The sequence below is a fragment of the Mustela nigripes genome, chromosome 5 (assembly GCF_022355385.1).
Source record: "Mustela nigripes isolate SB6536 chromosome 5, MUSNIG.SB6536, whole genome shotgun sequence".
Lineage (NCBI taxonomy): Eukaryota > Metazoa > Chordata > Mammalia > Carnivora > Mustelidae > Mustela > Mustela nigripes.
This window is the reverse complement of record NC_081561.1, coordinates 78,907,907-78,933,440: the sequence shown is the minus strand read 5'-3', so window position 1 is coordinate 78,933,440 and position 25,534 is coordinate 78,907,907. Positions and strand designations below refer to the sequence as shown.

The window sequence follows — 25,534 nt, the reverse complement described above, 5'->3', positions numbered from 1 at the left end:
GGACCCTGAGATCATGACTTGAGCCGAAGACAGAGGCTTTAACCCACTGAGCCACCCAGGCGCCCCAAGAAGAGGGGTCTTCTAATGAGATAATTCCAAGGAAAATTTTTGTTTTTTAAATTTTTAAAAAGATTTTATATGTTTATTTAAGAGAGTGCAAGCACAGGGAGGGAGAGGGACAAGCAGACTCTCTGGTAAACAAGAGTCTTTGTGGGGGGGGCATGCCTCAATCTCACCACCCCAAGATCACCAGCTGAGCCAAAAATCAAGAGTCTGATGCTTAACCAACTGAGCCAAGCAGGTGCCCTTCCAAGGAAGATTTTAGAAAGAATGATGGTTGCAAGACAAATTCCTCCTTCAAGCTAATGTGAGCTTGAGGGAAGGCATCATCTCTATGGAGGTGATACTTTACCTGCATTATTTTGGAAACAGTTGTCTTTGAAATGTATTAAAACAACAATAAAAAAAAAAAAAAATCACAGGCTCATCAATCTCAAGACGTTACAATCTTGCCACCTTGTGGCGACTCTTTGAAGCACTGCTAGTGCATAAGGGGAAAAATGTGATCTGGAGGACATGGTGTGTTGCTTGTCCCAGGACAAGTTGTGGGCAGATGGGAAGTGCTGGGGGATGGAGGCGGGGTCTGATGGTGGCAGTGCGCGCGTGCTGATCAGAGCAGTGACATAGTGGGAGAGGGAATCCGCACGTAGGCAAATGGATAACAGTGAAAACTTTTTCACTCCATGTCAGGTCAAAATAAAGCAGTGGTCATTTCCAACTGCTGTTTGTTGGCTGATATTTGGACGTGAGTTACTGGCGTCAGGGTAGCCTGTGGCTGGTAGGCAAGCGTTCCTTGAGTTCAGATTGGTGAGAACAGGGATTTAAATTGCATTTATCAAAACTGGCATCTTTGTTCTTGAAAGCAACGAGTGATGAATGATCATAAAAACTGCATCATTTTCTTCTTTCACGAGTCAGTAATCCCTCTAACAAATGTGGACTAAAATCACATCTGAGATGTTGGAGGTTTCTTTGTGATGTTCCTTTTTATGGATGAATACTAAGTGGAAGACACTTTCTACAGCACTGACTTTAATGTTCTGAAATATAAAATCCCTGCTCAAGCTGTTTATTGAGAAAGTGAATTATGTTACCACCCTGCATGCGAGCTCTTCTGGTAAATATTGGGCATTTGCAGTAATCCTTACACATGAACACCCGAACAGAGATTTCTTGTGGTATGGAAAATAGGGGTTTTCCCTTTAAATACGTATCAGTATCCAACTGATTCATCCTTTGGCATGGACTGTGCTTAGCTTTTAAAGTTGTAGTATTAAAGCTGTTAGAGAAATAGTTTTCCTTTGGTCTATTCTTTCCTTCTCTGCTGCTGCTTTCCCTCAACTCTCCAATGCCGTTCACAGCAACAACTCTTCATGGCTATTTTTAGTGTTCACATTTCAGATATCAAGGTTCAAAATTCAACTTTCCAATGAGCATCAAGTAAAAAAATAGAGCCAGTTCACCGTATACATCCGCATGGGCCATGCTGGCTCTAAAGACTTGGTCTAAACACCATATACATCTGCAGGTGGTGACTGTAGACGTCTACAGTCCTCTCTAACCACACCCACCATCCTCCCTGAGAAATCTCCACAAATACAATATGTAGGCATATTTAATGCAGCTCTAAATGGGCCAAGGAAGAAGAGACAGCATAAAGGAAAGACGGGCTACCACACTATCAAATGAGATAAGGTACATACAACGTCGTCTGATGAATGACATTCTGGCATATATTATGATGGGGCTGACATGGTCCATTTCACAGGGCGGGGCTTTCTCAGGGAACTCTGAAAGGGCGCTGGGGTCTAGCGAATGCTGTGCTCATGGTGTAAGACGTTGGCGGGGAGGGATGTGATGGTGTAAAGGAGAAGAAAGGAACTGAGAATAGGGGATGGTTCCTGTCTGCTCTGCTAGAACAAAGAGAGGATAGTTCCTATGTCTGGGATTAACTTGGAAGCTTGGGTTCTTAACTACATTCTTACAGTCTACATTCTGATTTTAAAAAGGGAAGAATGGGCATCTGGGTGGCTCAGTGGGTTAAAGCCTCTGCCTTCGGCTCAGGTCATGATACCAGGGTCCTGGGATCCAGCCCTGCATCGGGCTCTCTACTCCACGGGGAGCCTGCTTCCTCCTCCTCTCTCTCTCTGCCTGCCTCTCTGCCTACATGTGATCTCTGCCTACATGTGATCTCTGCCTGTCAAATAAATAAATAAAATCTTTTTTTTTTTTTTTTAAAAGGAAGAAGATGGTGAGAATGGAAAATGATGTGACACTTGAGCTATAATAGCCATATCCTACTGGAGTCTGAAATGGTTGAAACATGGAATCCTCACTCTCTTCTTTTCCTGGCATTTGCTCTCCCACTGAAAGTGTGACAGGCTAACTAGTCCCACAGAAGAATGATGGGGTGTTACTGTGAGCCATGCAACGTGCTGGGTGCTTTGTATCATTTATTCCCTCAGAATAATCCTTGCAGGTAGAGAGCATCCTCCTTACTTTTCAATGGGTCATCTTACATTTAGAGAGGACAGGTAACCTGTCAGAGTCCACTGCGTAAAAGTAGGTGGGCTAGGGTAGGGCAGGCCGGCAGGCGCAGTTCTCAGATCACTGGAGTAAAGGCTCAGTATGCGTCCTTAGTGGTCCCCAACTTGGAGGGGTTGAGGGGGGCCATTCGCCACATCGCACTTGCTCAGAGGGGAAATCAGCTATCCAATGGGATGCTGCAGAGGAATAAAGGTTGAAAGCCTTTCCATTTATCTTTTTAAAAAAGTTACGAAAACAAAATACATGTAAGAATTTTTTTTAGATGATGAGAATCATCTCTAGTCCATACTCCATCTGCTGCTAGCATCTGATATATTTCTTGCAAGGGTTTTTTAATGCGTTTTTCTATCTATTGATGTAGATGTGATTATGCATTGTGTATGGTTTTATATCCTGTTTTCTCCATGTCATGTAATGTCGTATGTCATCATCATTTTGTATTGTTTCAATGGAAAGATTTTATGTACAAGACTGTGATGACATATTAAATTTTGCATCTTATAGACCTGTTTTTACACTTCTAGGTACCACTAATCATGTTGTTTGAATAGAGTTTAAGGGGACACCCTGCCATGTTTCCAATTTTCAATCTCGAAAGCTAGTGGGGTGAGTTTGTAATCCACACTCCACACTTTTCCTGACTGACCTCCACACATACTTGCTCACTCTGTCATTTACATTAATGTCTGATTCCTCAGATCTGCTTCTCCATCTCTCCCTTGCTAGCAATGATGATATCGTATTCATTTTTTCATTTAGGAGGCTCTTAAAAGATTATTTGTTATAAATTGTCAAACCTCTAACTTTTAGTCACCTTTAAAAAGCAGACACTTCTCTCCACACAAAGAACTAAAATAAGAGAAAGGAATCAAATTAAAAGATATGTATAGTTCCAGAATCTGAAACTATAAAAATGTAACTCAATAGGGATGGAAATTCTAAGAAATGTAATTATGACCACATGGCATAAATAACTATAATGTGCAAGAGAAGGGGAGATAGCTGTTGGAATTTAGATACCTGGGTTTTTGTGCCAACTATCAAAAATGTGTGTGATCACAGCCCATGAGGTATGTTCTAGGGCTTTGTTTTCCCATGTGTAAATTAAGAGTCAGAATCTTCAATTCTCTCCTAGCCCTGATGTTCTCTGAGTCTTTGTACACGAGCCCTCAGGACCGTCACTCCATTTCTCTTTTGCTTTTGTCTTGTCTAAGTGCATGCTCTGTTTCGGAGAAGTTAAAACATACACTGCTGAGAGAAAATGGAAATTGGAATTAGAACAGAAGGTTACAGGAAAACTTAAATGAGTAAAATCTCCAGTCCCAGATGGGAAAGTATCTTTATTTTCAGAAAAAGGGAAAAGATGTGATCTCGAGAAAGCACGGAGAGATAGATATGCTTGAGACTCCCTATAAAACAAAGTTTGTGTGGGCCCTTAGAAAAGAAAGGTGATCACCGGGGATCCGCAGGCTTCTCCACCAATTAACTGGACCAAGGCAAGATGGTCTGGCTTAGACACCTGACTCGAGAGAAGTTCAAGTGGTTCAAAGGCCCCCAAGATTGTGGTTGACTGAACAGGGGACCTGATGATGAGCTAATAGCGGGATCCATCAGTTTAAAACATTGAAGTAGGGGTGCCTGGGTGGCTCAGTGCGTTAAGCCTCTGCCTTCAGCTCAGGTCATGATCTCAAGGTCCTGGGATCAAGCCCCACATCGGGCTCTCTGTTTCAGCAGGGAGCCTGCTTCCCCCACTCTCTCTCTGCCTGTCTCTCTGCCTACTTGAGATCTCTACCTGTCAAAGAAATAAATAAAATCTTAAAAAAAAATAAAACATTGAAGTATTTTCAGGTATAAAATATGAGGACAGACGAATGGAACAAGAGGTACTGCTGTCCCCTGAACTGGGCACTTTGAAGAATATAGTCTATTCTAGGTGCCGCATTTTGAAAGATATATTTCAAACTTAAGAATATTGATCAGTGCACATATGGGAATTAGAAGTCAGGTCACATGAGGGGGTGCCTGGGTGGCTCAGTCAGTTAAGCATCTGCCTTCAGCTCAGGGCATGATCTCAGCATCCTAGGATCGAGCCCCATGTTGGGCTCCCTGCTCAAGGTGGAAGTCTACTTCTCCGTCTCCCTCTGCTCCTACCCTCCCACCCATGCTCTCTCTGTCTCCCTTTCTCAAATAAATAAAATCTTTTAAAAAATAAAATAAAATATTGTGTTCCTGGATGGCTCAGTTGGTTAAGTGTTTGCCTTCAGCTCAGGTCATGATCACAGGGTCCTCTGATTGAGTCCCCCACTAGGCTCCCGGCTCAGCAAGGAGTCTGCTTCTCCTTCTCCCTCTGCCACTCCCTCTACTTGTGCTCTCTCTCTTGCACTCTCTCTCTCTCAAATAAATAAATAAAATCTTTAAAAAAATGTAAAAAAAAAGAAATTAGGTCACATGAAGAATGCCTAGATTATTGACTATTTACCCTGGGGGAAAATATTTTGCTATTTTTTTTTCTTTCTTAATTCAAGTATCATTGACATACAATGTCACGTTAGTTTCAGGTGGACAACATAGGGATTTGACAAGTCTTTATGTTATGCCGTGCTCACTGAAAGTGTAAGGACTTCACTATTTTCAAATCCTGGAAGAAATGCTAGAGAAGCCATAAGCTCAAAATATTTCTAGTGACAAGGCACAGACTACTCTACAGAACGACCAGTTCCATCATGGAAACTAAGGAAGAAAATGAGATGTTCAAGGGTTTTCAAATTCTTTGCTCAAGACAGCATGCTCTGCTCACCCATTGGCAAGCATGATACATAGGATGCATGTGCCGTTCAGTAGATAGAGAGATCCACCCCCTTGGATATATTGGTGGAGGAAATGTAAATTGATGGAAATGCTGGAAAAAGCAATTCAGATATACGATTTAAGAACCTTAGGTATGTTCATCATTTAGTCTTATAATTATCCATCCAAGAATCTATTTTAAGAACATAAACAACAAGAAAGTTTGGTATAGGGAGGCACTTACCAGAATGTTTTCTAGAAGCACTCTAAATGGCCCATGATGAGGAAAAAATAGAATAAATTGTAAAGACAGAGCGGTGCAGTCATATGAAGCCAGACTGTATAGTTAGACCTAATGGATGAAAATCCATTAGGATTCCCATCCTGCCGTTTACTGGCTGTGTGGGTAGGTGGGTGACTGAGGCCAGGTAATTCTTATCAACTCAACTAAAGATGGGATGTTGTATCATTCCCAGAGCCATTATGACAATTACATATAATGTTGAATGCCAATTGTTTAGGCGGTGGCTGGCACATAGTAAGCGCTTAGAAGCAGTCATTATGATCATCACTGTATAGTAATTATGCCATTTATTAAATGTTTTCTATATACTAGGCATTTAGCCAACATTATTTTTAAGTCTTCATGTTAACTCTTAGACTCACATGTTATTAATATTGCACAGATGAGGAAATTGAGGAATAGACTGGCGAAGTAGCTTCCCCAAATTCATACACATGGTAGACTGGAGTGCAGGCATTGCTACCCAGACTGTCTACTCAGGGACCCATGTTCTCATCAATGAAATGATGAACCTCCCATACAATGAAATTACCTGTGTGTCTCTTTGTGTGTGTCACACATACGCACACTCACACAGACACAGACGTCCTTGAATTAGGGAAACTGAAGGATTCTATAAAAATCTGCTTTTTTGTTCCTTTCTGCTCCTTTGCTCCTCTCTTCTCGCTAAGAACTGTGACCCCAACCACTCTGCGTGTGCCTCAGGATGCAAATAATCTGTGCCCTCCTTGTAAGCGACAAAGAGTTAATCATTTCTTTAGAACAGATAACATTTAAGGAAGGACCAGGTGGGAACGACCAGACAAAGCTATCATTTTTGTATTGCAGATCACCAGCCTAGACACCTTGACGCCAGGGCCTGCTGGCTCCAAGGAGGAACACTTGGGCCTTTGTCTTTGTTCTAACCAGTTCCTGGATGCCTGAGAGGACAGAACATGTACATTGGACCACAATTCTCAGTAAAAAACCCCCACGCCTGAACAAATGAGACTCATACTCCTTTCCTTTTTGAGTCTCCCCGATGCTCCGAATATATCTGCTTTCTCTGTATCTCCAATAAACTCTGCTCTCACTGCCTGCTGGCTCATGTTTGATTTCTGTCCTTCAAGAAGCCAAGGACCCTCTTGGCTGGTCCTGTGAGACCCTCTCTGGCTCTGTGGACATGGCCCGTCAGCATCATAATCAGACACACACATTTGTATGATATCTAATTTTGTATTGCCAGTTTTAAAAAACAGAATGCCAAATGATATACATGCTATGAGATCTACTATTTAAAATGTGAATAAAAGGGACTGAAAATCAATATGGCTGCCTCCGTGCGTTGATATTACACATGGTTCTTGTTTTTGATTACGTAGACATTTCTGTGCTATGCTAACTTTTCAGCTGAAAACACATTCCATTTTATAGGGAGGGAAATTTAAGCAGAACAAATATGTAAATAAAAGTAATCCAAGAATGATGTGAGGAGGACAGGTTTTCATAGACCAGTGACCCTCCCTCTGATTCTAGAAGTAGACCATACCAGCTATCCTGAATCATCTTCTCTCTGAAAACAACTAAAAATACGGGTTAGAATTAGAAAGCAATAGGATATAAACACTTACATGTGCCACAGTGGGAGTGGGGATAGGGAAGGCGGGGGTGGGCACTGGCTCTGGCTGTGTCACTATTTCAGCCGGAACGGCCCCCTCCTCCTCCTCGCGGGGCTTCTGGTGGGCACAACGACCAATGTCCGCATTTTTGAAGGATACAGGCTGTGCAAAGTCCATGGGGCTAGTGGAATAGAATTAAAATTAGGTACTTTTTATTATTTTTCTAATTAGAATTTCTTCATTGTTTCCCCACCTTGCCTTGGTTTTAGATAGAGTGTAGACTGATCCCCAAAAAAAAAAAAAAAAAAAAAAGTAGCCAACAGATGTACTTACACAGAGTTTATAACAAGGTTCCATACACAGCCTTCAAAAGAAGGAATATTCCTGAGTGGGGGAGGCTGAAACTCAGGTGGGGCACCCCCAACGAAAAGCTTTTTAACTTCGATTGCCTGTTCTACTGTCAGGTTTTGCATATGCCTTCTGTCTTCATCGACTTGAACCGTAAAGATGCTGATAAACAATGAAAATAAGCAGAATTAAGCACAAAACTCCGGTATCCTTGGAAAATCAAATCTTTCCTGCTACCCCTCCCCCCCTTCCTCTAGGAGCTTTTAAGGGAGCCAACCTTTGAGAATTAGGAATTCTACCCTAAGCTAAAGATACTGTTTCTCAGCATCTAGTCCCTCTGCCTCCTTCGTCAGACCTTCCTGAGAGGTGACTAAGAAGGCGATGGTGGGCCTGCAAAGCCCACCCTTGGTTCTGTTGGTGATAGCAGCCCCACACAGAAGCCCGTAGAGCTGAGATTTCCGTACAGTGTGGTTATGTGGAATCTGATAAGGCTCAGTGGGTTTAGCACAGCAGGGGGGGCATATGCTCTTTGGTTCTTTATTTCTTGGTTTGTGCTAGCTATTATCTCCTTGCTGGGGGACAAACTCTGCTCCCGAGAGTTTGGATCGCAGGACACCACAGCAAATACTTACAGGGCATTTTATAAAAAACATAGCTGCTTTTTTTTTTTTTTTTAAGAGAGAGGGAGAGTATGGCTGGAGCACACAAGCAGGGGTGGGGGGAGGGGCAGAGGGAAAGGGAGAAGCACACTCCCCACTGAGAGGGGACACTGAGATGGGGCAGATCCCAGGACCCTGCAATCAAGACTTGAGCTAAAGGCAAACACTTAATCTACTGAGCCATCCAGGCATCCAGCCCCAGCTGCTAGCTTTTGGAATAGAAGAGGCCGGCAAGAGCATCATGCTACTTGTTCCTTGCAATGATTTTCCTTAGTGAGTGTTTCATTCATTTCCCTAATTTGCTTAGGAGAGATAAGTCATACACTAGTCATTGAGAATCTCATGCTACTTATTCACAACAATCCTTGGATCCTGGGGCAAAGAATCAAGGCAGACAAAGAGTTCTGATGATGAAAATGACCAAAGGCATTTTTTCTTTTGTTCTGGAAGATTTTGAATTTCAGTCCCACGCAAGAGCACGAGGCTATTAGTAAGTATTAGTCACTAGCCTGAGGATCACGAATGGATTACTGAAAACTTACTACATATCTGGGCAGAAAACCAAAGTACTTAGATGGAAAACTCAGTCCTAAAATGTCATCTCACTTGATTTTATAAAAACAAAAAACCACATGTGGAACTACAAATAGTAAACTAGGGCAAAGATGTTCTGAAATGGCCCTGAGCAATTGGTCCACTTTGAGAGGGTTCAGATGTAAAAGAATGAAGAAGAAGAAGAAGAAAAAGGATGTCATCGGTGCTCAAAATGTCATTGTTCAGGGGGTACAGAGGGAGCAGGTTGGATTTATTTTCAAAGGACATGGGGGAAAATGGCATATTGGTTTTTTACCAGACTCTGGAAGAGTGTGTTGGCAAAAATAAGAAGGTTCAAACTTTATTGCTAAGAATGTGAGTGGTTTAGGGGACTTTCAGAAAAACACTCACTTCTGGGCATGTGTGACTCACTGAGAAGCAGCCCTGCAACCCCAACACCTTTTTTTTTCCCTAAAAGCAATTTCTTACTAACCTGACATAGCAATGTTTAAGAGTTTTAATGAGGGGTTTGAGCCACTATTAAAGAATTTCAGGAAGAGCAAATCTCTGATCTCGATTAGGTTTTAGAGAGCCAGAGACCCTCATGGTTCTGATGTAGACTCTCCGATCAGGTTCTGCCCCAAGGACCATTACAGTGGTCCTTTCTTACTAGATCACAGTAGGGGAGATAGAGAATGAGAATGAGCTTTCAGAAGGAAGATACTGGAACTAAATATTAGTGTAGAAGCTTACTAACTGTGTGACCTGGGCCAGTTTTTTAATCTTGCTCAATCTCACTTCATTCATTTATAAAACGAGGATAAAAATACCTACTTTAAGCCATGGAAAACATTAATTAAAGAATTGCACGGAAGTTATATTACTTAATAAAGGCATTGCTGGAAGACTATAGCTAAATCCTGCTTGTATTTTACATTCTAGGAGCATCAAACTAGATTATGCATTTAGTTCTTTTGTAAAGAGGAACATCATTAATGTGTTCATTATGATTCTGGTGTATTTCCTCTTTTTTAAGTATTCATTCTGTAACTCTTTACTGAGGACCTATTATATGCAAAAAGCACTATAAGAAACATTACTATTAGTATTATGACGAGTTAGCTATATCTTCTTACAACTTCAACAGTTGATTCTTGGAGTTTCATGATTAAACATCTCATTACTAATATTCGGTTTCTTGTTTGTTTGAAATATGGGTCTAAGTGTTTGTTTTCAAATGACCACCAATTGGGTTATATATGTGCAAGAAGATGTTAAGAGAAGTAGGTGCCTAGACACTTGTAATTTACATGAAGAACAAAATCTGCAATTAAAAAAAAAAGATTTATTTGAGAGAGTGAGTGTGCACATGAGTCTGTGTGAGTGTGCATAAGGGGGAGGAGTGGAGCGAGAGAGAAAGGGAAAGAGAATCCCAAGCAGACTCCCCACTGAGCATGGAGTCCGAGCCAGGGCTTCATCTCATGACCTTGAGATCATGACTTGAGCTGAAATCAAGACGCAGATGCTTAACTGCCTGAGCCACCCAGGGACCCTTGTAATTTTATCTTGATTGAACATATTTCGGATGGTAAAAAATACTTGGGTTGCAGTGTCCAAATAATGATCCCCATTCTGGAAATCCCAAATTATTCCTGGAATATTTGATCTAACTTTGTGGCTTTCAGCCTAATTCTGTACCTGTATGAAGAATGCTCTCACAGAGGAGAATACCTGCCTATGCATCTACTCCAGACTCATAGGGGTTAATGCTTTTGTCCTGTACTGGCCATTTAGGTGGAGTCAGGGTCAGAAGGGTCAGAGGGCAAAACAGTTATAGAAAGAAGGGATCACTGGATTATCATAGAATTAGACATCAAAGTGACTTAAGTGAGATTTTTGCAGAGGAAGGGGTAGAAATGGGGAGATGGTGGGGGGGGGGAAGGAGGGTAAAGAGAGGGAGAGGGAGAGAGAATAGGGCAAGAACAATCTTGAAATGTTTGCCTCCACGTTTGATAAAAATCCAATCATTTTATAAGGTGGTATTCAAATTACTGTCTTATCCAGGATTTTAGGAAAAGAAGTGATAATTGACATTTATGATCTGAATAGTGTTGGAAGAAAGCAAGTATTTCCAAATTAACAAGAGTATCATAATCAACGCGAAATAATACAATCTTTGAAGTCACACAAAAGGGTAAGAGTAGGTAGTTGGCGAGCACAGATGGAGGTGTTAAAAGAAAGTGTCTAGTGTTTGACACAGGGAAAGTGTCTAGTGTTTGACACAGAATAGGCATGGAGCATTTAAAAATGTTTCTAGGTGATGTTCTTAGGGTCATTAGCGATCTCTGGTTACTCAGTTAATTGAACCGCTTGCTTAAAGGATAGGTGATGATTGTGTTTTGACCTCAGAGTTTTGAACGAGACATTATGGTAGCAAATGTGTTCTTGCTTTGCCACAGAGTTCAGTGACTACTCACTAATATGTCCAATGCATTATCCTTTAATTAGCATCGAATGGCAAAACTGTTTGTTTATATGGTCAATTAACCGAATGACCAGTTTTCAGGGATGTACTATGCACCGAACTTAATCAAATAAAGGTTGGATTAATGGCCAACAGCTGTGAAGTTGGCATAATAAAATGCCCTTCCTGAAGAGACACCTGTTAAAAGGACACCTTAGCACAACATCGTAATGCAGTGGGGAATAGCAGAATACTTTCTCTACAAAATAACATTATTCTGGATGACTTCTTTTTGTCAACCATATTTCTCAAATCTGCACTTGTTTATCAAGATTCTCTAAATTTTAAAGATTTACAAAGTCCTTCTGACAATGAGAAGGATTTACGTTTTGCAAAGAACCTGAAACCTAGTCTGGGAGACACGTAAAACAATAGATTAGAGAGGTCTCTAAGATTCAGATGAGAAAATTCAGTCTGCATTCCTTCTCAGAGACCATGACCACAATATCTGGCTATTAGGTTAGAAAAAGTTCTTAGTTTGTCCAAACATCCATCCCTCATTTTTCTTAATCAAGGTTTCTAAACATCTCACTTAGTAGACATTCTGCAAGAAAGCTTAGTATCAATTCAGCCCACCACCTAATGCTCTCTATTAAAAAAAAAAAAAAAAAAAAAAAGAGCCAAGGAAAGCTTTATCATTTACTTAGAAGATAAAACCTTCTTATTACTTATCTAAACTGTTCTACACACAAGAGGATAATTAGAAAATATAGGTCTATATAGAATAGCATCTGCTCACTGAACAATTGCTACACATTCTTACTGTTGTTTTTTAAAAAATATCCTCTGTGTCTTGAGGTTTCTCACATTTGATTTCCAGGTCTTTTCTATGTCTTCAGTCTAATGAAATGGCTTGCTCAAGGCTTCGAGGGCTGAAGTCTCTGGGCTTCTGTTTTCCTTTTCTCTAACTGTCCTTCTAAATTAATTACCTGAGTTGCCATACAACATTTTGATGAAAATACAGACGACTTTCCCAATAAAGGAAATATTAAGTGCCCCAGAATTCTGGAGAAAGGAGAGAGCAGTTTATGACGCGGGTACTGCCAATTTTGTGACTCAGGGCTGGAAAGCAAGTGCTCTCTTGGTCCCTCAGAGAGGCAGCCTCCATGCACCGGGGAGGTGGGACAGCAGCCTGTTCCCGTCTTTCTCTGGGGCTCTGTTCCCTCCTGAAGCCACTCTGCAGGGACCCCAGCACCCCTTGGTCTGGGGAGGAGGGTGCACGGATGAGGCATGCACTCAGCAGCTCTCAGGAGGTCCTGCAGCTGCCTGCCACACTCTGGCTCTGTGACAGGTTTCTAAGCAGCTGCCATAACTGCTTTGGAACCTGAACAAAATAGCAGCTGCCAAAGGCGGCCAGTTCCAGCTGAGCTCCTCCGTGGGCCTCACTCTGCACATACCTTATTTGAGAGGAGAATATTTGAGAGGTGCGGAGGGAGGGATTTTTCTTATCTACAGCTTCAGAAGATGCAGTCGGTTTCTCCAAAGCGAGAGTGGAGAACTGCACAGAATAAAAACGTGAAGAGAATTCCTAGGGGCCAAGTTAAATGAGGTTCCCGGAAGTATGAAATGTCAAGAAGATGACATTACGCTGCTCAACAGCTCTGCAATGCACCGTAGGACCACACGCGCAAAGGTCCAGAGAGTCGTGTGAGCAGGGGAGTGGATGGGAGTCAGGACAAGTTGTCTAGAGCCGTTGTTACCCTTTCGTTCTCTCCACGTGAACGGAATGTTCTCTCCCGTCGTGAAACAGACTTGGCTCGGGTTTGATGACAATTTTCCTCATCGTCCGTGTCCCTGTGGAGAGATGCACTTCCAGACGGCCCTTGTTCAGGAATATCGCGTAATAGGCCTGCAAGAGCAAAGGGTCATGGAAGGTTAAGGACGGGTCTCAACCGGGACAGCCTTACAGGTTCCCGGACAGAACTGCAGGTTCCTTGGCTCGGAGATCTTACCTGGGACCTTAAGACCCAATATTTTCTTAGAGCTGGAAATAGCTTTTGAGTCATTGACCATTTTTACTTGTTAGAGGATGTGGAAAGCAGATGTGTGATACAGAGGTCTCTGCAAAGCAGATCTGCTACGCTGCCGGTAATGGCTGTGCTTGCATGGGGGCCTCTAACTCACCAAACCCACTGGAAACAAAGGGTGTCAATACCTCCTCTCTGCCTTCTATTCGGAAGCGGACAGCTCGCGTCCAGACCTCAGATCTGACTCCCCATCTCCTGGCATTCTGAGTGTTTAGACTCCAATTTGTTCTCGGAGCTGGTTGAATAGATTGCTATCACCCACGTGTAACCTGTCTCCCACACTTAGAGAGAAGGAAGACAATTTTTCATCCACAAACATGACTGCTTTCCTCTTGCTACCGTTACTATAGCAACCAGGATGGTTTTGAGATCAGATTATGAACCCCAGGGAGCCTGAATGCAGTCCTCATCCCCAAAGCCGAAGCCATGCGTGCTCCCTTTCTTGTGGAGCAGGAGAGCACGTGCTGTACAATGATCTCTCCGTCCTCCCTGGGTCACCTGAGCTGGTGGAGACCATTTCAGTCCAACATCAGAATATTATCGATGACTTACTGAATCATCTAAGCAGCTGTGTGTCCAACACAGAAGGTCCAGAGAATCTGGACTAGCGCTCACTGTCCACCAAAGGGGCAACTAACTGCAAACTACTCACTCCATTAAGATTTTCTGAGCTGGACTGATTGTTCGAGATGATGAACTTCTTTGGCAGAACAGTCACATATAACCCCATGGCATCAAAACGTTAGCTTTGGAAAAGCAAATATGTCAATGTAACCAACACTGGTTCTACAACAGACAGGAACTATTTAACACTGTTTCCTTTTAAAAATAGCACTGACTCTGAGATTTAAAAAAAAAAAAGAGTATTTATTATCATTAAAATGTTGAAACATTAACGTATTATTTCCAATTTACTTTGCATTACAGTGCTTAATATTTTTTTTTAATTGTTTTAATGGGTCTATTTTAAGACCAATCCTGAAAGCTGGTGATTTAAGTCCATTTTCTTAGTGTCTAGGAGGAGAAATTTGGAGACAGTAGGTGGTGCTTAACCATCTGACAATGACCTAGGAAACACATAACCTTTAGTGAAAATCTACTTCAGAATGTTTGATCTGGTCCTTTTATTTATAACTAGCTTATCATTTATAATAGAAAATAATTTTATTTTTCAGGATTTAAAGAGAAGGTATTTAAGAGGAAGTTTAAATATTATGGGTATTCAGTGCTTATCATGTGTATTAAAAAATGAGAGAAAATAACACTTTTTCCTCCCTCCCTACTTTAAAGGACATTTTTATTATGACTATTTGATACATTCCTCAAAATACAAGAGACATACATGTAAATCATGAAGCCATGTTCACAACTGTACAATTAAATGAATACCAGTAAAACTACATTCAATTTAAGAAACAACCCATTGCATCTCCTGTGAGTTTCCTCCCCAAACCATCCCCCAGCTTCACCATCTCAGTGGTAACCACTAACATGGATTTTATGTTTATCATTCCCTTGCTTTTTAAAAATTGTTTTTGAAAACTCACATATATATCTGTAAACAATATGTTGTTTAGTGTTACTTTTTAAGAAGATTTTAAGTAATCTCTACACCCAAAGTGGGGCTCAAACTTAAAATCCTGAGATTAAGAGTCATGTGCTCTAGCGACTGAGCTGGCCAATAGCGCCTGTTTGGTGTTACTTGTATTAGAAGTCTGTAAAAATGGCATCATACAGTGTGTAGTACATTTTTTTCCCTCATTTCTCTTCAATTTCTAATATCCATCCATGTTGTTATATGTTTTTTTGTTTTAAATCAGGAATGAGTATTAATTTTTGCCAAATAGTTTTTTTTTAGCAGCTATTGAGATGTTTATATAGTTTTTCGATTTTCTATTAATGAAATACTCTTTATTTCTGAGATAACCCAAGTTACTCATGGTTATACATCTTTGAAATTTATTTTGTTTAGGCTTTATTTTTGCGGGGAGAAGAATAAGATTTATTATATAATACTTTGGATAACATGGCTTTGAACTGTGTGGACCCACTTATATGTGGATTTTTTTTTTAGATAAATACAGCATGGTATTGTAAATGTATTTCTCTTTTTTATGATGTTAATAACATTTTCTTTTCTCGAGCTTACTTTTAGAGTACGGTGTACAACACAGTATATAATAGATATAACATAAAAAAATATATGTTACTCTAGTGAGTATATTATGGGCAAGGCTTCCAGTGAATAGGAGGCTCTTTGCGGTTAAGTCACTGGGGAGTCAAGAGTTATATGTGGATTTCTGACCTAGTGAGGGGGTTGGTGTCCTTAATTCTCACATTGTTGAAGGGTTAACCATATTACTGACTACTTGGTTTTAAAGGATAAATGTGATTTTTAAAACACATAAAATCACAAAAAACAAAGCCTGGTTTATAAGCATGCATGCATATTTAAGGACATATTTGTAAAGCATTCCATTCTTTGGTAATGGCAGCCTAGATAATTTCTATAAACTCTTTCACTCAGAAAAACAAGATTGAATGGAATAACGCATATACTTAAAAACATAAGATCGAAAGTGCTGGAGGAATATCAAGGCAGTGAAGAGTGATGATGCCTTAGAGATTGCTTTTAACAGAACCAAATGGCTATGGGGTATGAAAATTGAAGTTCACACCTTACTCTGTGGGCTTTCTCTTCAGGTCATGCGTGAACCCGAGCCTAGGCTACTGTCTCTGCTTGCATGGGTTGGGCTCTATTTGCCTTCTCCTACCCCAAGTTCATTTTCTCTGTGTCCAGAGAGGCTGGAGTGGGTCAGATTTCAATAGACTGCATCACGTTGGCTAGCAAAACTGAGAAATTGATCCTAAGAAGGAATTCAAATTAGAATTTAAGGGACCTTTGCAGAATATCTACAGATGCAGTAAGTAATTGGACCCTCAGACAAGAGAAGAGTATTATAATCTGAATTTATTTTAAGCTTTCTCTCCTTAAACATAGATATGCTGAGCCCATATGAAATATAGGTGCAAATACAAGTATCCGCACACCTAGCGCCGACCAATAAGGAAAATCCTCGTGGAGAGAACTGCCGTAAAAAAGACGACACTGGAAATAAATAATGCAGATCTAAAAATACAAAGGCAATTTATACAACCTAAATGTCTCACCAGACTCCTTATAAAATAACTGTTTTATATGAGTACTAGGGAAGATGCAACATCAGCGAGGTCTGAGGGTACCTGTCCAGTTTGCCTTCGTTTCCTCCGAGGTTGTACTGGCGTCCCTCCGCTTCCCAAGAGGATGATCCCAGACTCATTCTTGGTGCTGAACGACAGGTTGATTTCTGTCCCTACGTCAATGGGCACAGGAGCCAGCTCTACGAAACCAGGCTTGGGAAAGCTGACTGTGTAAACATTCTGTGGGTAAAAGGGAAAAACAGAAGAAAAGATCAGAAATGAAAATTTAAGTTAATTTCTCTGTCTCACTTACCCTCCTCCAGGCATTCAGTGTCACCATGAAATACATTGTTTGGGAAAGCATGAAACTCACAGTTACATGGAGAGCTTGGGAGCAACTGAAGACATACTTCCAGGTGTAACTGAACTTTCTGAGCAGATTGGGTTCAAATAAAAATTCTGGCCTCTTTTTTATTTTTTTTTAAGAGTTATTTATTTGAGAGAGCGCAAGCAAGCAGGGGAAGGGCAGAGGGAGAAGGAGAGAATCCTCAAGCAGGCTTCCCACTGAGCACAGAGCCCAATGCGGGGCTCCATTCCAGAACCCTGAGATCGTGACCTGGACGCTCAACCCACTGAGCCACCCAGATGCCCCTGATCTCTGCTTTTATTTGAGCACTTTTGATTTAAAATACAAACAACTGTCACTGACAGACAACATTTTCTTTTGGTCTAAATCTATCTTTCTAAATCTCTGTGGAAAACACTCTCATAATTCCTTGGATACCATCTATCAACTAATTGTTTATGGAGAGAAAGCAAAACTCACCCCATCTTGAAGCTATGTAGAAGCATATAGCTTTTATCATTCATTCATTCATTCATCTGTTCATTACGCAGGCATTCATTCATTTATTTTTCATAACCTTGCCCTCTTACTCTCTCCTCCCCTCCATATTTAAACAGAATCCTGACAGGCACATTCTTTGGTAAAGTCTTTCTTTCACTGCATATGTAGTAGCTATCTCTCTCAGAAAACAGATCATCTCATCATATTTAATGGCAGGAGGACATTCCATTGCAGGGATGCGCTAGGATTCAGTTAAGCAAGCCCATGTTGCCGGGCATTTTGAGGGCTTCAAATGCTCACTTTAAAAGTCCTGGATTTTGCTTGAGTAAAAAGCAAGGCATCCTCTCACAGAGGACATTTCCCCCCCCCCACAGTCTTCCAGGCCCCGTTAAATGATATAAGTGCTGTAAAATGTATCATCTATTTTCTTTTCCAATTTTCAAATCATAGACTTTTGGATAGTTCAGATAAAACTACTGTGCAGACTTTTCAATATTTATCCACATCATTTCTGCCTCATATTTCAGTTGTAAAATAACTCCTGGTGACTGAAAAGTGCCTTTACAGAATTACCATTTTCACACATACAGGCTATTCATTTTCTGGACAGTTTTCCATCCTCATGCATATATCTTTTGGACATGGATAAAAGTTAGGCTTCAGAAGATTAAAAGTCTCGGTAAAACTTTCTTAAAGAAGCCGGTGTGGATCCTTAGTTTCAGTTCTGTATTTCCCTATTTCTTATCCCCAAGCTTCTCATAGCGGATCTCTATGGCTGATTCTAAATTGAAGATTCTAACTATGAAGACCCTGAATGTTCAGTTTCAGTCTTTACTCCTGATGTCTCAGGGATGGATTCACTTTTTCTATCTCCTCATTCTCCCTTCATTTCCCTGCATTCTACAGCCGTGCCTTACAGTGATTCCAGTTGGCTAAAACACTAAAATGGATAGTTCTGTCATATCAGGGTAATCTAAAATGTATAAACATGATATATTTAACATTAAAAAAAAACCCAAACTTTTAGGATGCCCATAAACTTCTTCCTAGTATTTCCTGACGACTGATGGCTCTTACTTATGGACATTTTAAGAGAGTGGAGCTGGACGTGTGTTTCTCTCTCTTGTGAGTCAGCTCCCAGTGAAGAGTCAGGGCAGAGGAATTAAATGGAACTCAGGAGCTGCTTCAGGAACAAAGAAAAATTACTGAAGATACCTGACAGCAGGGAACTTTGCGGTCCTGTCAACGATGTTCTTTGTAGATGGTTCCTAATCCATACCATTTTCAAAGAAAAGGAGGTTTGACTTTCAAACTTTCAAACTAGACAAGATGTTATACACTAATGTTTATGGTGTAAATGGCTATTTGTTATTTGTGTAATGCGGATGTGGAATGTGGTAAAACTGGAAAAAAATTGGAGGCCGCTAATAAAGTTACATGTAAGCCACAAAGATAAAATCAATCTAAAAGAGATGACAGAAATGAGGAAAAAGGAAAAGTAATATTGGAAATGAAGAGAGAACCAGAAGAGAGATTAAATTAAAAATGCATGCTATGGAGTATTACACATGTGGGAAATTGGTTCACAATATTGGGTCTTTATCACACCATTTCCTACATTTATGTGATTTTGGTAATTTATAGAAGTGCTTCAATCTTGCTTTGTTATTTAAGCATAGCTAGGACTAGGATCGGTAGGAATTTAAAATATATTAACAAGGGACTGCTCCCTGTAAGAGTCCCCAAACTAAGCAGATAAAATCAGAGACAAAAGTGTTAGGAAGCCATTAAAAACAAACTAACCTCTAGTGAACATCCTTTGGTAACACCAACGTAATCAGGGCTACTGAGTATATTATATGGAGTTCTTGAAATTTCAATATCCTTGAGGCAGCCAGAATATTTCTTCAAATTTACTTCTGGTCTGTTGAAAAGTTACATGAAAAACAAAAGCAACATTATGAGAGAAATGGCAGTACAGTGTTTGTGACTATGGGACAAAAGCCATATACAGCAAACGGCCACACAGTATACACACATATCTCAAACCATGCACATGGGCACACATGTACCCCGCAAACTCGGCTTCTATTATGTACTGGTTAGATTAAGTGCATGTTACCCCCATCCTGCAGAAAGAATCTTTATATAGTTCTTCCTGCTCTCTTTTTAAATTCTCAGCACAGAATTTAAATTCAAGGTACAGGAATTAACGGATTTCTTAAATGTTTCATATGCGTAATGAAAGGGTTTTTGTTTTTTGTTTTTTGTTTTTTGTGGGTTTTTTTGGTACCAAGGAGTAGACAATTGTATAGGCAGCATAATAAAACTACATACCGAAAAAAAGTTAAAAACAAAACAAAACAAAACCTTGCTCAAAATTTAGGGGAAAAATCTGGTCTCATTTATGTTAAGAAAGTATTTTTGTCATTCAGACTTTTTTAGGGGGACAAGGGGCAGCTGCAGATTAACTAAAACAAAGCCTAGGAAACATCCTTTTGGATTACACCATCCAGAAAAATACTTCAACGCTGGATTTACAGACTGACCCCAGAGTCCTTATTTTATAGAGGTGCAATAACAAAATGAAGCGACCAAAGGTACAGAACATATATTTTTCCCAATAAGATTGAAAATGGCTTTAATACCCAAATCACATTTCATTGTTTACTTTTTATTCTTTAGTTCTTAGGAAAAGGCAAACACACTAGCACCCAGTAAGTGCTCAATAAACAGTAGCTAGCATAATGTCAGTGATGATAGTTCTTTGGCTAGTTGAGAGTAGTCCTGTCCAAGAGAACTTTCTGTGGAGATGGAAATATTCCCTTCTGCATTCTCCAAATTAGTAGTTACTAGTCACATGTGGTTATTGGCACTTGAAATGAAGCTTATGCCAATGAGAAGCTGAACACTGTTATTTAATTGTATTTAATTGAAACTGAACACTGTGGCTGATGGCTACCCTATTGAATAATGTACAAGTCTATTGGGTTAAAAAATAATACTTTTTTTTTCTGTTAATAAGCATCTATAAAACCCGTCCAACCAACATCAAGATAATTATTTGGATAATGATTAATTGTCTCCTCATGATCCCATGATGACAGGATTCCCTTTTTTTGCCTCAATATAGAACACAGGGCAAGAGGAAAAACAGGTGAGAAAGGAACTCAAACCCTGGCAAGTGTAGCAGGTGATTTATGTCAAGCCAGGTATCTGTTGTGCTTCTTTTTTCTGTCTCTGGAACTGCTTCATTTTCTTGGATCATTTCCCTTTATTCCCAAGGTCTTCTCCTTCTGCTCAGTCAGTTGGTTGTTATGAAGAAGATACCCAGCTGGAGGGTGAGTGAGGATCTTGCTTAGAATCTTATTTATAAAGTGAAAGGATTGGGTGAATTTCATTCTAAGTGTTCATTCTCCTCTAGAGGATGAGCGATTTATTACCATTTTTTCCAGAGGTCTTATCAATAAAGTAAGTCACTTCTCAAAGTTCTGTACTCCACTGTTGCATGGACATACAAGGAACTGTTTCAAAACATGATGATTTAGCGGCTCGATGCTAGGAAAAGCACGGGGGATAAGCAATCACATATGGAGATCAGCCTCCTAATGGTAACCACAGGCCTGTTTCCTCTGTTTGCCTACAAAGTGACACAGTGTCACTCCAGAGTTTTATATTCTTTTATATTTATATATACATTTATATTCTTCCACTGAAAGCCAGCCTTTGCCTTGGAGCCATCTTAGCAAACCGCAGGACTGGGCTCATTGCTACAAGGTGATAGAACAACTTGGATTATTTTTTTGTATATACTTTCATTTCTGAATATTCTATGTTCTGGTATTAGAAGTCTGGCCTTTGCTTGAAAAGTTTCTTGGATAAGTTCAGCTGTATTAGCTCCTTTCCAGAAGGATGACATAGTTAGGCTCTGAAATACCAAAGCACCAGGCTCTAGCCAGAATGTCATCCCTGCACATCTCTGGGGTTTGATCAGCCGCTTACAGAGGCCTGCTGTTCATAACTTTCATGTTAATGCTTTGCTGCAAACAGAAATTACAATGCTCCTGGGAAGCTGGGGAGCCTGTCCACAAATCTCTTCACCATTAAGGCAAACACTTGTTTTAGGCACAATAGTTCCAGAGGTTCCTTTTTATCTGACTTCATAGCTCATTCTAAATAAACACAACGATAGATAAGCAGCTTTGCAAAGTGATGCAAGGACCCTGTAAACGTGTGCGTATTTGCAGGCTGGCAAAAAGCAGCAAGGCAGTGGTGAGCATTTGGGAGCACAGGCTGGTAGTTCAGCAGAAAGCATGGGGCTACAGAGATCGGGGTCCAGGATTCAACCCATCAGGATACTTTGTTCTGTTCCACGGAACTACGCTGTGCCCCTAAACTTGACCAGCTGCCCTTTGCGTGTGTGCTGCTGCATATTGGTGCCAGGGCGGCACTGTGCGCGGGCCACTGAGAAAAGCAGAGCGAAATCTGTCCTCGTTGCTGTGGCTGGTGAAACAAGTGTAATTGCAGCTCAGTTGGTGGTGGGTGAGCAGCAGCATCTTTGTAAGTAAAGGACAGCATGAGGACTCTCAGAATGCATTACTTGCTCATGAAATGTACTAGGAATGAAGCTGCACAGGTGTTGCTCTTCTTCTCCACTGCTTTTATCTAAGAAGCCACATTTACCCAACCCATGCACTTGAGGAAGGCATGCATAATTTAAATTTTACCTTGCTTTCATACTAGGTCAAAGGGGAGAGAAAAACAAAACAAAACAAAACACAATTTAATCATAATTGCATTTTTGTTTAGTAAAACAATAAATTTTAATCATAAGTCTTTTAAAAAAATATCTCACAGGGGAGAATTAAAAGGGAATGTAACAAAATCAACAGAACAGAAGATAGACATAGGCCCTTGATCATAGTGAAATGAGAATCCAATGACCATTATCCATACTATTCTCTTGGGAAAATTTTCATTTTGAAAAACAGTAATTTTAATTTTCGTTTTGAAAAACACTAATTTTAATCTAGTTTATGAATGAGAAAATGCACATGTTGCTATGCCGTAGTATTCTTGAGTAGCTGATGAGCATTGCCTCTCAAGGAGCTTAAACGTAATAGATGTAAAAACAATTTCTGTTTACCTCATCTTTTGAACTTCACCATATTAAGATCCTGTTTGTGGGCAAAATAACAGCAAACTATGAATACGTGGCTCTTTGCTTAATCACAGATATATGTGTAAAGACTCTATTGGAATAATGTGCCATGCCATAGAAATATTATAAAATGCTGAACTATGCAAGTAAAAACATCTTAGTGACAGACTCATTAGCTAAGTAGTCTGAAAACCAATACATAAACCCACCTCCACGTAGTCAACATACACACCTTTATAGATAATTCCTAAATATCACCTTATGGTAATTAAAACCAAGTCATCACTAGAATACATAAAGCAATACCTTGATAGCTTTATTTTGGCTATATTTAATTCACTTATAGGGAATTTACTTAATGATCTTGCAAAATAGATCTTAGACTTAAGGAACTGTTGGATCCCTCTGATGGGCACAGAATAAATGTTCAACAAACACTTGTTGACTGAATACATAGATTTTTGAGCAATCACTATGTCACTATTCAAATATATTTGCTCTGCAATGATTTTTCCAACCAGACACTTTAAGTTTACATTCCTAGTACGTTATAGTGTGGATGAATGTAGAATCAGTTTATCTACCTCATGAAGCTTATTAATGTAAACCTGGAAAGACTGGTAATTAGTTGCCTGGTCTATGGGTTTAGGGACAGGGAGAAGAGTAAAACTGTTTGTATGCTAGCTGTCATAAAATGAGGTTAAAATTCCTCTGCTCATTTGGAAAATAGGAGAACCACCAAGTATGCTAGCTGTCATAAAATGAGGTTAAAATTCCTCCACTCATTTGGAAAATAGGAAAACTGACTACCATACTTCTCAATTATTATGACATTCCCTCCAATTGTGGTGTGTCTTTTTAGAGTAGAAACACCAAGATAGGATTTTTCTAACCACTAAAAACAAACTAACTAAACTAAACAAAAACTTAAAACATGGTAGTCTGTATTTGCAGCAAATTCTTACTCATATCAATTCATTCCATTCTAGTTAAATTCAATTAACATTTATTGAGCATCAAGTGCTTTATAACTTTTATTTCTTATGAGATGTTTTACAACAAGCTGTAAATTAATACAAATACCAGATGAAACATTTTCTGAGATTTTTTAGTTACTTACATTTATTTTTTGAATTAAACTATGAGTTAATTTTATCTCCCCATCCTGCTATCTATAAAACATATGTGAAATTAAAAAGAAATGTTGGCATGGGTGCAAGAATATCTAATATAGCCTTAGCATTAGGCATATGGGAAAGCTCCAACATACCATTAGCATGTTAATGCTCAGCAATAAAATAGGTTATACTCACAGTATCCTGGAACACTGACTGATTTTTAGAACACTAAGTAGTGTCAGTGTGCCATTACCTCCAGCGACTGTGCAAAGAGAATGACAATTACAAGATGCACATTCAACTCTAGTTTCCACCTTTAATTACTTTTATAATTCTTTTCATCAGGTGACTCTGAGGGAAACAGTGATTTCCATCCATCTCTTCAACAAAGATATCAAATTAATCCTTGGGATTCTAAATCCTGGTGTTGTTCTAACATGTGACATGATTTTTTTTTTAATTAAGCCTTTCTGCAACTAAAGGTTATGTGACATTCCTGCTGTAATTAAACTTCAGAACTCTGGTGAGCAGAGTGGCCATTTAATTAAAACTTAATCCTGAGCTCTAAATATACACTAAATTACCTCAAGTTTCTCAGTGTTGGCAGACCACCAAAATATATTTTGTCATCTGCTTTCAAGTCAAGACCAAAGTTGTTTCCAGAAGATGAAGTTGCTATGTTCTCCTCCTGGTTAGAATCTATATCTACAATTGATATGTTGGCTGTAAAAGAAAGAAAATGCTTACTTGAGAAAGACCAACCACATCTGTATAATCACTGTTACTTCAAGATAAATTTATTTTCATTCTCAAATTGACATGGATGTTTTCAAGCATCTGTACTATACACATCTGTTTAATAGCTGCAGAAACAATGACATTGATAAAATAAATTATTAAACTAGCCACAAAAAGGGCATAAAAATAACAGTCAGGCAAAGGAAAGAAGAGAGGCATTTCCTTGTTTAAACTGTTTTGTTCAGAAAGCAGAAAGGAAGCCCTTATCTCATTGATTTTCTCCCCTTCATTTTTAAGAGTCAGGCTAGGCTCTTTCTGAACTATGTGCTTTCTCAGCATAATATTTGCTTAGGCCCAGCCTTTAACTGCTTTATATATTTTGGACCCTCGATGAATATTGAGGCATCAGTTCATTAACATGACAGATTTGGTCTCTAAATCTTTGCCTGGTATTGGATCTGAATTAGCAAGGGTCTGAAAATGGCTATTTGAACCAGTGGATTATGAGGATATTTCTAAATGTTTATTCTTTGGAACACTAGATTCCTGGATGTTACTGGTTCAAATAAATATGACAAACATTGGGTGAGGCAAAATTAAATATGTATTTTAATTTTAAGACTAGCCAGATCTTTCAACATACCAATATTCAATGTAATGCTCCAACAGGGGGATATAGAGCAATAAGTATTTCCCAAATTTATTTGACCATGGAGCATTATTTTTCCCCTTAATTAACACATCATCTTTTAGAATAGTGTTCTTTGAAAGACAAAGAAAAATATCAAACTCTAAAATTCCACTGTAATCTGTAGAAAGTATCTTCAATAAAATCAACATAATTATCTTATTAATAAATGATCAAAATAAAATACCAAACCAATGAATACCTCAAATCCTCAAAGTAGAGCTTTGTAAAAACAAACAACAAAAAAAAGTTGTTAAATAATTGTCCAATTAAAAAATACTCAGCAAGTCAAGATTTAAAAATTTAATTACTTTAATACATATATTAATTTTATATGCACATATGTTTTTGATCAGACCAGTGGCTAAAATTAAAAAAAAAATTATAAAACCATTTTTATGACTTTTTCAACAT

The 25,534-nt window shown here is 39.4% G+C and overlaps 1 protein-coding gene and 2 long non-coding RNA genes across 4 annotated transcripts in view; 2 read left to right on the top strand and 1 right to left on the bottom strand.

Moving 5' to 3' along the window:
• Positions 1–3,166, top strand: part of LOC132018154 (uncharacterized) — a 75,742-nt gene extending 72,576 nt beyond the window's left edge. The window contains exon 4 of one of the 2 annotated variants that reach the window (XR_009404463.1): positions 3,132–3,166. This is a non-coding gene — a long non-coding RNA (uncharacterized LOC132018154). Of the gene's footprint in view, positions 1–2,301; positions 3,103–3,131 lie in introns of those variants that run through there. The other variant, XR_009404462.1, reaches the window with a different exon arrangement.
• Positions 1–25,534, bottom strand: part of LAMA2 (laminin subunit alpha 2) — a 638,355-nt gene that overhangs the window by 27,527 nt on the left and 585,294 nt on the right. The window contains exons 51-56 of the mRNA XM_059400698.1: positions 24,279–24,417; positions 19,219–19,339; positions 16,632–16,808; positions 13,062–13,210; positions 7,630–7,806; positions 7,309–7,477 (exon numbers count right to left, since the gene is read on the bottom strand). Of these exons, the coding sequence (XP_059256681.1) occupies positions 7,309–7,477; positions 7,630–7,806; positions 13,062–13,210; positions 16,632–16,808; positions 19,219–19,339; positions 24,279–24,417 (932 nt within the window). The remainder of the gene's footprint in view (positions 1–7,308; positions 7,478–7,629; positions 7,807–13,061; positions 13,211–16,631; positions 16,809–19,218; positions 19,340–24,278; positions 24,418–25,534) is intronic.
• LOC132018155 (uncharacterized) lies at positions 3,167–7,004 on the top strand. The gene is made up of 2 exons (XR_009404464.1): positions 3,167–3,213; positions 6,527–7,004. It is a non-coding gene; the product is annotated as an uncharacterized LOC132018155 (long non-coding RNA).